This window comes from Mytilus californianus, unplaced genomic scaffold, assembly GCF_021869535.1.
Source record: "Mytilus californianus isolate M0D057914Y unplaced genomic scaffold, xbMytCali1.0.p SCAF_2, whole genome shotgun sequence".
NCBI lineage: Eukaryota > Metazoa > Mollusca > Bivalvia > Mytilida > Mytilidae > Mytilus > Mytilus californianus.
The window spans coordinates 44631233-44643218 of record NW_026262668.1 but is presented as its reverse complement, the minus strand read 5'-3'; the positions used below and the strand labels follow the sequence as shown (position 1 = coordinate 44643218).

At 33.9% G+C, this 11986-nt stretch overlaps 1 protein-coding gene across 7 annotated transcripts in view; it reads left to right on the top strand.

Annotated features, from left to right (window-relative positions):
- The first annotated feature begins 6220 nt into the window (after positions 1-6220).
- The window catches only part of LOC127727972 (protein PRRC2C-like), a 95605-nt gene continuing 89839 nt past the window's right edge, over positions 6221-11986 (top strand). For all 7 annotated transcript variants that reach the window (XM_052235102.1, XM_052235105.1, XM_052235101.1 and 4 more), the window contains exons 1-4: positions 6221-6378; positions 8842-9016; positions 10362-10502; positions 11489-11616. In XM_052235102.1, the coding sequence (XP_052091062.1) occupies positions 8902-9016; positions 10362-10502; positions 11489-11616 (384 nt within the window). In that variant the 5' untranslated portion in view covers positions 6221-6378; positions 8842-8901. The remainder of the gene's footprint in view (positions 6379-8841; positions 9017-10361; positions 10503-11488; positions 11617-11986) is intronic.

The window sequence follows — 11986 nt, the reverse complement described above, 5'->3', positions numbered from 1 at the left end:
AACAAGTATAGCTGTTACTTTGATAATAAGATCCAGTGAGAATATCTAGTAATTATAGTTGATTACAATTCAAATCAGTATATAAAAAAGTTTTTACAAAACAAGTAATAAGTTTTGTAGATAGTAATGATCATGTATAAGGTAAGAGACCGAGCTCGGTAGTACTTCCATGGACCAAGGATTTGTATAGTGATACACTATACAAATCCTTGCATGAACAGAGTTTAAACATCTCAAAAGTAGGTTTGGAGACTGAGACATTTTAAAGGTCGTCAATTTCGCGATATAAACAGAAGTTCTTAAGTAAAAATAGAAAGCATACAGTGAAATCGACATATATAAGATAGTGTAGCCAGAGCCATATATACATATATGTCTCTGGCGTAGCATATAGTGCCAGTTCAGCTACATAAATGCAGTATAGTGTAGGTCAGATACTATGTTACTACACAAAGAGAAGAAGACAATAGGGACAAATCGTTGAATTTCGACTTTGGAAAAAACTATGTCAATTTCTAAAATAATAATATATTCTCGGTATGAAGCAGAGCTTCCCCTTCCCTTATATCCTTAATGTCAGGTTCGCTAGGATATATAAACTAGAGGCTCTAAAGAGCCTGTGTCGCTCACCTTGGTATATGTGCATATTAAACAAAGGACAAAGATGGATTCATGACAAAATTGTGTTTTGGTGATGGTGATGTGTTTGTAGATCTTACTTTACTGAACATTCTTGCTGCTTACAATTATCTCTATCTATAATGAACTTGGCCCAGTAGTTACAGTGGAAAATATTTTGTAAAAATTTACAAAAATTTACAAAATTTATGAAAAAATTGTAAAAAATTGACTATAAAGGGCAATAACTCCTTAAGGGGTCAATTGACAATTTTGGTCATGTTGACTTATTTGTAGATCTTACTTTGCTGTACATTATTGCTGTTTACAGTTTATCTCTATCTATAATAATATTCAAGATAATAACCAAAAGCTGCAAAATTTTCTTAAAATTACCAATTCAGGGGCAGCAACCCAACAACGTGTTGCCTGATTGGTCTGAAAATTTCAGGGCAGATGGATCTTGACCTGATAAACAATTTTACCCCATGTCAGATTTGTTCTAAATGCTTTGGTTTCAGAGATATGAGCCAAAAACTGCATTTTACCCTATGTATTATTTTTTAGCCATGTCGGCCATCTTGGTTCGCGGGCGGGGTCATCGGACACATTTTTAAAACTATATACCCTCATGATGATTGTGGACAAGTTCGGTTAAATTTGTCTTAGTAGTTTCAGAGGTGAAGATTTTTGTAAAAGATTACAAAAATTTACGAAAAATGGTTAAAAATTGATTATAAAGGGCAATAACTCCTTAAGGGGTCAACTGACCATTTTGGTCAAGTTGACTTAATTGTAGATCTTACTCTGCTGAACATTATTGCTGTTTACAGTTTATCTCTATCTATAATAATATTCAAGATAATAACCAAAAACGGCAAAATTTCCTTAAAATTACCAATTCAGGGGCAGCAACCCAACAACGGGTTGTCAGATTCATCTGAAAATTTCAGGGCAGATAGATCTTTACCTGATAAACAATTTTACTCCATGTCAGATTTGCTCTAAATGCTTTGGTTTCAAAGATATAAGCCAAAATCTACATTTTACCCCTATGTTCTATTTTTAGCCATGGCGGCCATCTTGGTTGGTTGACCGGATCACCGGACACATTTTTGTAAACTAGATACCCCAATGATGATTGTGACCAAGTTTGGTTAAATTTGACCCAGTAGTTTCAGAGGAGAAGATTTTTGTAAAAGTTAACAGACGACGCCGGACGACGACGACGACGACGACGACGGACGACGGACGACGGACGCAAAGTGATGAGAAAAGCTCACTTGGCCCTTCGGGCCAGGTGAGCTAAAAAATAAGGAGGTGTTGTATGATTGGCAATGAGGCAACAATCCACTATACAGACCCCTGCATAAAAACATGAGATAGGATAAGATATGATATTTTATTGGTTTCAAATCCAAAATGACAGGATTATTGTCAAAGACAATATACATGCATTTGGCTGTACATAAACAAACAAACACATATCTGTCCACATTTATCATTAAACATTGTATATTAAATTTGTATATCCCCTCCATTATTAAAAAAGAAAATATTGTTACTTTAATATACATATGAAAACATGTGACGAAATGTTAAACAGATATGTAAGCTAAACACAATATACTAAAAGTGATAATGACAAAAAGCCACTAGATTACAGGCTCCTGACGTGGGACCTGACTCGACTAGACACATACAGAAAGTGATAGGGTTAAACATGTTTGTGAGCGCTCAAGGTCCACACCAAATGTTTTACCAAGAAAAAAATAAAGAAGGATAAAAAAGAAACGGATCCGTGTATAATATTCCAAAGAAGAGTGAAGATGTTTCCAAACGTTTGACTACACTACCCTTTCTACAAGTATTCAGCATTATTAACTTAAAACATGAAGAGTAAAAGTATCAGTCTAACCTTGTTTCATAAAAATGACCAGCGTAAATATCTTTTTAAGGAACGGACAAATTATACTATGGAAACATATTGATTAAAAAAAGAGGTTAAAACTGTAAAAGAGACATGACGCATGATTTTGATTTTATTCTCAACATATGTATAAAGTTTGTTGGACGTGCTTTTCAATAAACAGTCGGTATCCCTGTGGGAACCAACTATACCTCCTCTTCTCGTTCATAAATTTCTTTATTAAAATTAGGCAGACTTCATTTAGTTTTACCCATGCATCTGAGGAAAAACAAATGTATTAGGTTACAAGACATAGATGATCTTAAATTTTAAAATTACCGAACCAGTACAAAATATTTTATCTGCCAATTATGTTTGTATTGATTATGACCTGTGTCAACTTTAATAACGAGAATTAAAATTTTAACCACCATAGTAGCGTTCAATTATTTTGATTCAATGCACAATAAAAATGCCATTATTCCATGATACAATCTGATGTGCATATAATAGAACTGCATGGTGCCAGTGTGGTTAATTAATAGCCACAAACCAGAACCCCTAGGGCTAAAAAGCCAAAATTTGAAGATAGATATAATAGTTGAAATTTATGGACTGTGTTTCTATTCATAATTTTATACGACTGCAAAACTGTTATCTTTCATGAATATGAATATCTATATAATTTATTTTTATCATGCTTAAAAATGACTGAAATGTTGAGCTGGGGTATAAAAATGTGGTCAACCGTACTTTCCACGTAATTAAACCCAGATTCGTTTCTGTCCGACTTTCAGTTCAACTCACGCTCTTTTCCCTGTGGCAGTCTGAAAAATTTCGCCTTTATTCGGTCGTCCCATTTTGCCTAATCTACAGTAATCATTGTTGACGAATAAGCTCCAAGTGTAGACCAGTGGGGTTAGACATATGGCAATCCGTGGACTTCTCACATTTGGCAGTAAAACCTAAGCTTAAGGGGGGTCCGTGTAACATAATTGAATATATCTCTATGATGCACTTAATAATATATAAATATTACAACGTCGTTTTCAGACGAACCAAGATGCCAGATGACCATTTATGGCCTTGATGATAAACAAACCAATTGTCCCTTGTTAATATTAATTAAGAAGCCATGAACGTGATGAAGATGTTTACCTTATAATTAGTATTTAGATCATTAATTGACATTCTATAAACTTATGATATAGATCATCAATACCTCACTGTGTGCCTGTACTACAGAACCTCTAGTATAAACATTACCGTTTATGTACCGCACTATATACTACTATGAGAAAATTGTAAGTTATCTTAGCTGTATTTGGCAAAACCATTCGGAATTTGGGATACTAGTATTCAAAGCTCTTCAAATTCGTACTTTATTTGCATGGCTCCTCTAACTTTCTTTATTCGAACGTCACTGATGAGTCTTATGTACGCGCGTCTTAGATTTTATCAGATTACTCTTATGTTCGCACTCTATGCACAAACTTTAGATCTAAAGATTCGTATTATTTTCATGTAGTTGTTTGATAAATCATCGGCAATCAATCAATCAACCAAACCTGTATAAAAATCGACATTTCGCAATTGTATTATCCTCCCAGTATATAATATAGTCAGTGATTCGCCATGGGACTGATATGATTTATAACGTATGTTTAGCAAAAATTTCGTTGATAAATTAAGAATTTATTAGGATCCAAGGGTCTAACTCTCTCAGGTAAAATTGAGCTTAGACGGGTTTGGCTATTCTATTGGTCATGTAGCATTTATACATCCCTGACTTACAAATTTTGGATTTGAAGGTAAATACAGATTCGTTCGAACTTTGACTATCAAAGAGTCGCTGTAACCCCTCCTTGGAAATTCCTGGCTATGGGCCTGAAAACAAACAAATTTCGATAAACGTGAGAGCAAATTGTCATTTTTCACATGTTCCGGTTGTTGATCCGACCATACTGACATTATCAAGGATTAATTTGAAGTATCATATGACTTTAAGTGTACATCTTAATATGGATATTTATTAAGAAACAGGCCTTCGTGTATACTTTAGGGACCAAACCCTTCATTGTACCCAATATAGATTGATTGATTTGCTTGTGTTTAACGCCCCTTTGAGCTCTATTTGAAATTTCGTCGCGGCCAGTTTTTATTGGTGGATGAAGCCGGAGTGTCCGGAAAGAAACACCAATCTTCTGCATGACAACTGGCAATCCTAGGCAATTAGGATCACAGTCGAACACACCCAGATGCGGATTTTAGTGGGCGGGGACCCCGGGCCCCCCTTATTGAGCCAAATTTATGGTTAATCAGACTTTTTACCTATACCACCCCAAATTTGGTCTATATATTTATAGTTTGGGGGCCCACGCCCCCCCCCCTTTCAGAATTCTGGATCCGTATCTGGCATCTGACACGTGCGGGGGTTCTAATTCACAATTAACCTCAGTGTTGACAGGCTATGGATGTTAAATTTGAACTACTTATACCACTCTGCCACCGAGCCCCCTCCATAATTATAGACTAAACAAAACTAATCCTATTCCTCACACAAGCACAAATCGAGGCCAACTATCCCTATTTTATCATTTATAGATCATACACTTTTCAGAGCTCAAATCATTTGGAAATTACATCTTTAGTAATGCATTAGAAGACCTTAAAATATGATAGAAATAACTCATGGTACGCAAATAAGAAATTGAAGGTTACTGTTCTTTGAATTTAGAACTGTTGCACTGCCAGTAGATATAAAAATAAGGAGATGAGGTATGATTGCCAATGAGACAACTATCCACAGAAGTTCAAATAAAGTGGATGTAAGCCGGCAATTATAGCAAAATTATAGACAAACGCACGGCCTTCAAAGATGAGACTGAAAACCCCATCATTCCGTATATAGTCGGTAAAAGGCCCCGACATGAAAAATATAAAACCTAACCGGAGCGGCCTAATCTATAACAATGCAATGAACGCAAAACAAATATGACAGACTTGAACCAACGACAACCACTGAACTACAGGCTCCTGACTGGGACTGACAGGCACATAACTTGAAGAATGTGGCGGGGTTAAACATGTTTGTGAGCGCTCAACCCTCCCCTTAACCTGGGACAGTGGTGTAACAGCACAACATAAGAATAAACTATAAAAAAATCAGTTGAAAAAGGCTTAACTCATCAGATCGATTCAAAGCAGAAAACATCAATTATGTTATGTGACTTATGTTGTAGTGTAGCTGGGACTATCACTGAGTATACTCTCGCCCAAGTTATACTACGACCAGAGACATATATACATAGAGATTGGCAACTTCAACCTAAGACTACTATAACATATATGTTACAGTAGTCTCAGCTTCAACATAGTCCCAGGTTGTAGACTCTGCCTATAATGGTTTACTTTTATAAATTGTAACTTTGATGGAGAGTTGTCTATTGGCACTCATACCACATCTTCCTATATCTATCTACTGGCAGTGCGTTTAAAAGTATCAAAAGTAGTCTCTGTCAGGTAGAGTAATACAATGTACGAATTTTGCATATACATAACTCAACCATATCAGCTGAGATTATTGTAACATCTCAGATATGATATCGGTAAAAGAAAGGTTTTTGAAAAGTTAGCAGTCAGTTCAAGAGGGGAAATAACTTTAAACCATTTGAATTGTGGGTAATGACATCACGCTCATTTACATATTCATAGTGTTCGCCATTTTGGTAGATCAATTTTGACGCTACCAAGTAATCAATCCACGCATTATCAACAACCATCCGTCAATTTAGGAAAATCCTAAAGGATTGTTTATCTCTTTAAAACATCACCCACTAGAACGGACCCGTGTAAGTAGCCCGAAAAAGCATGTTTGGTACATTTTCCGTTCAGATGCACTAAATGCATCTTTGTTGCCTCCATGATAATGAATCATTATTCACTTTCTACGATATGCACTCATGCAAACTTTGTTATAGACGCATACGCACAAAGTCCAAATATTCACAATGAAAAAAGTTATTAATGCATATTCAAAGCTTCACGAAATATTCATATTGATCATCCAACTTGGTCGTAATTTGTAATTGCGACTCTTGTGAAAACATGTCCGCCGATCGTCTTTTGTGTTTTCAGACGACCATTCTGCATACCAGACAGTGACATGAAATGTTTTAAATGTATATTTCATTGCTGTATCAATGCGTTCTTGGAGATTTTTTTTTGTAACCAGGGAAGAAAAGTTGTAGACCCGTCAATCAACGTTTTCATACAGACCCATTGTCTTGAAAGTGTTCAAATTTATTTTGGTGGCCTTTGCTTCGAAACACTGCTATAGCTTGACAGATCAAAAAATTCTTCCAAAAAGTTTGTTCAGACGACTTGTCAGATAAACAGAAGTCGATGACAATAAATGTCGGACATCAGACTTACCAAATTACTGTCCAGCCTTTGGCCAGATTTATTGTACTGACCAAAAATCAGTAAAATCCTTTGTGGCGTCACTGCCGTCGGACATTTTCTATTGTGACGTCAACATTTTTCGGGAACATTTGTGATGTCCAGTAATGGTGGACATAGCAATTGGGAGTATGATTCATTTGACCCAACAAAAATTTTGGGATGGGTGATCCTAGAGAATTATAGTTATCTCGTACCATTGTAAACTCGTACCAATGTCAACTCGTACCACTATAAAAAAACTCGTACCAATGCAAACTCGTACCAATGCTAACTCGTACCACGGTAAATTCATACCATTGTAAACTCGTACCAACTTATTTAAATGTATTCAAATGGTGTTTAATGATGAATATATAGTTTAATTTCACTCAATACCTCTTAAGTCTGTAAAATGTATATAATCTGAAATTACACTGACCAATTTATGCTAATTTTCCTTGTCTAATTGGATAGAGAAAACCGTGGCAGATTGGCTTTGTTGTCTCCCTTGAACAGACCCTTTTTTTTACTTTTACTGACAACTATTTGATTTAATTTTTAATCATTCCAAATAAGTAACATTGAATAGATTTGGGTATTTTTCTATTGTTTCTAAAAGGAATTTTATTTAATGAGAGAATTTATTTCTTGTGTTTTAAAGGTTTAAAATTGGTTAAGACCAACAGTTAGAAAGTATGAAATTTATTTTTATACAATATTCAGCTCATTGTTGCACAAAATCATGATTAAGACCATGCTTTAATTCATATAATCAAAAGGTCATTATAATTTTCCCGATTTATATACATGTATAACACCTGTAGCCGAAGATACACCTCGCTCCAGCAACAGAGGAAAATAACTGATATCTGAAAAGGCACCTGAGATCACCCTCAGTTTCAAGTGGGGTTCGTGTGGCTTTTAATTTCAAGCTGTTAAATTATATAACAACAATCAAAATTTAATAATATGATTAACAAGTTGACTAGTTAATAATAACCCAATAATCATACAATCAAAGGAATTTAATATATCAATTAGCATGGTAATTAAGGAATTACATTCGTATTTTTGTCTAAGTTTTCATTAAAATCTGGTATAAAATTCAAGTAATTCAACTTTTTTATTAAGATTACAAAAAAAAATCATAAAACATTCGTATTTTTGAATATATTTTTAATGGTACGAGTTTGCAGTGGTACGAGTTCTGAATGGTACGACTTCCCAGTGGTACGAGTTTACGTTGGTACGAGTTAACTTTTTTGGTACGAGTTTACATGGTACGAGTTTACAATGGTACGAGTTAACTTGCTTCCATCCTAGAACTGGTCCTGATTTATATACTTTATCCAGTATGAAGCGTATGTTCAGAATTTGGACCTGTAAGTTGTCAATTTTTGTGTACCCAACGGCTTAATTGTCTGACTCGTCAGTGGACAGCTCATTTCCTGAAGCCTGAATTGGCACGTCCTCCGTTGAAATAAAACACAAAATTGTGACTTTTTGCCAAAAAATAAATGTTTTTAAATCTCAAATGGAAGGGAAAAGATGTGTCAGATACTGTATTCAAAATTTATAGGGACTGAAAGCAAAAAACAATAAATTTCCAAGAGTCGCCCAGTGACTTCATATCACACTGACGGTCTGGAATACTTGCAATAGTCCTCAACATATAAAATAGTTGTAAGTTAATTGTGATTTGAAAGTATAGAATATAGCCGAAAAAATGTCCTGAGCAAGTCTGTCATTTGAAGGAGCGAAAAACTTGTGTACATTTGTAAAATTTTGGAATATAGGCAAATATAATTTTTATCGAAACATAATTAGAAAATCCAATCGAATGACTGAATAATGTTTCTCTTTGTTTTCAGATTACACGGTTCGTTCATAGGGTACGGTGACTGAAGATCTTCAATGAATTGTCAGGCAAAATGTCATCGTTCTCGGGGATAGGAGGAAAGAATGACAAGAGCAAGGGCAAGTTCACTACAATCAACATAAATCAATATTTTCAAGGGAAACCTACTGCACCAGCAAAAAATACAGGTAAAAACAGTAGTATGGTTTGTTTTGCATACACCTTGTTTAGTGTGTAACTTGATCCAGCTATTAAACGATTACAATAAGTTGTCTTGTCATTACAGCTTTTCCTAAATAGGCAATGTAGACAGATTTGGAGGTATTTCAAATTTATGTAAAATTTTGTTTAAGCTTATAGAAATTGCTGAATTCCGATTTTGTCGAGCCTTCGACTTTAGTCGAAAAAGCGAGACATAGCGATCCTACATTCCGTCGTCGGCGGCGTCCACAAATGTTCACTCTGTGGTTAAAGTTTTTGAAATTTTAATAACTTTCTTAAACTATCCTGGATTTCTACCAAACTTGGACAGAAGCTTGTTTATGATCATAAGATAGTATCCAGAAGTAAATTTTGTAAAAATAAAATTCCTGTTTTTCCGTATTTTACTTGTAAATGGACTTAGTTTTTCTGCCAGGAAACATTACATTCACTCTATGGTTAAAGTTTTTAAAATTTTAATAACTTTCTTAAACTATCCTGGATTTGTACCAAACTTGGACAGAAGCTTGTTTATGATCATAAGATAGTATCCAGAAGTAAATTTGTTAAAAATTTTTTTTCATTTTTTCTGTATTTTTCTTATAAATGGACTTAGTTTTTCTGCCAGGAAACAATACATTCACTCTGTGGTTAAAGTTTTTAAAATTTTAATAACTTTCTTAAACCATCCTGGATTTGTACCAAACTTGGACAGAAGCTTGTTTATCATCATAAGATAGTATCCAGAAGTAAATTTGTTAAAAAAAAAATTTCATTTTTTCTGTATTTTACTTATAAATGGACTTAGTTTTTCTGCCAGGAAACAATATTTTCACTCTGGTTAAAGTTTTTAAAATTTTAATAACTTTCTTAAACTATCCTGGATTTGTACCAAATTTGGACGGAAGTTTGTTTATGATCAAAAGCTAGTATCTAGAAGGAAATTTTGTTAAAATTTGTACCTGTTTATCCGTATTTTACTTATAAATGGACTTAGTTTTTCTTCCAGTTAACATTAAATACAGTCTGCAGTTAAAGTTTTTAAAACATTTATTAGATTCATAAACTATCCTGGATTTATACCAAACTTTGACAGAAGCTTCTTACAATCAAAAGATAGTATCTAAAGGAATATTTTTATTGATTTTTTTTCCTCATTATTGTTGAGCCTGCGATTAACAGCAAAAGTAGGCGAGACACTGGGTTCCGCGGAACCCTTGCGAAATTTTGAAGAAAAAAATGATGCATGTTGCAATTAAACATCTAGAGAGACAATGAAAAAATTGTGAAATAGATTTAAACACATATTATTGAAATATCTTTTCCTTGCAGTACCACGACAGCATGGGTTACAAAGCTTGGGAAAAGTGGGTAATGTGCGGCGTATGCCGCCTCCGGCTAATTTACCAAGTTTGAAGAGTGAGAATCTAGGAAACGATCCAAACGTTAATTTAGTACCAACTGGAGGATCAGGTAAGTAAATCTATAATAATAAACCTTTTACAAATATCCCAAAATTTCTTTTCCTTTATTCTACATTCTGATATATTTACTTCATTACAAAACATTTTTGTATACTTTCAAAAGTCATGTAAAATCCTACTCAGAAATCTGTATTTACAATGTATCTGAATTATCTATAATCCACTCACCCATTTTTTGCCACAAGAAATCGGGTAACTTTTTCTTCACGTGAAACTTGTGTAAGTTTCTTATCCTTCGTGATAGTTAGGGGTAATTCATTGAACAAATCTGCTTTCATTTAGCAATAAGAAGTTAAATGTGTTAATAATTGATTCTAAAACTCTTCACAAGTGGTAAAAAGAGCCAAGATCACCAAAAAAAATCTAAAATTGTGTTCGTCATCGTCTTGGAAATTGTTGAGGATGTGTAAACTGTAGACAATTTTTGTTGGATCGTGCAAAATTATGTATTTACATGTTACAGATATTAGAAATGAATAAGACTTTGAAAGTAATAATGCTGTTATTAAGTTTAAATTGTTAGATTATTCAACCTTTAATATATGGAGTACTTTTAGCTAAATGAAAACATCAGAAACTCTCTGAAACGCATTATTGGAATGAATAAACCATTGCATTTCAGATTATAAATTGTTATGCAATGCTACGTGATGTAAGAATAAATTGTCATGATGCATTATTGTAATTTGATATATAATTTTTATTTTAATTTATTAAAATTGCAATTGGAGAAATGATTAAAGAATGTGAAAATGAGAACACCCTCTTCTTTGAAACATAAACAAGCAAAGTGCAATGACTTTTATATTTTTCTAGTAGTATTGTAGAATCAACCTCTGCCTGGCTATTTGAATTTGTAGTAAAAATAAACGTGGATTTTACATACCATTATTTGGTAATCTTGCTATAGTAAAAAAAGTCTTCTACATACATTTGTTCTACATAGTCATGAATAAAAATATAATTTGCTTACAGGATGGGGCAACAAGGAAGAGGAGAAGAAGACACCAACAACAACAACTACAACCACCACCACCACCAATCAGCAGCAACAGCAGCCGCAGCAGCCGGTTACAACAGCACCATCGGGGCAAACTGTCAAGGTAAAGTATTGATTGTAAGGAATAAATGGGACTTGGAATCACCATCAAGGAAGTGTTAGATTATAAGGAGACTGGATAAGGGAAACTGGAAACTTCTACCACAACTAATCCAGTGATTTTCGGATAGCACCAGGATAACACATGCTCTTGGTAAAGCGATTTGTATAATGTGTCGTGTCGCTTACCTATATTTCTAGTTACTGTTGTTTTTATGTCTTTTGTTTTGTTTTAATACTGTGGTACTGGGTTATGTAGACATTGAGTCAGAAAATTATTGGTAAAAGAGAAGTAAATCAATAAACAGTTGAATATCTTTTTAAAATAAATAAAACATGATTCATTACTAAATAATTATAGTAATGAAATCTTT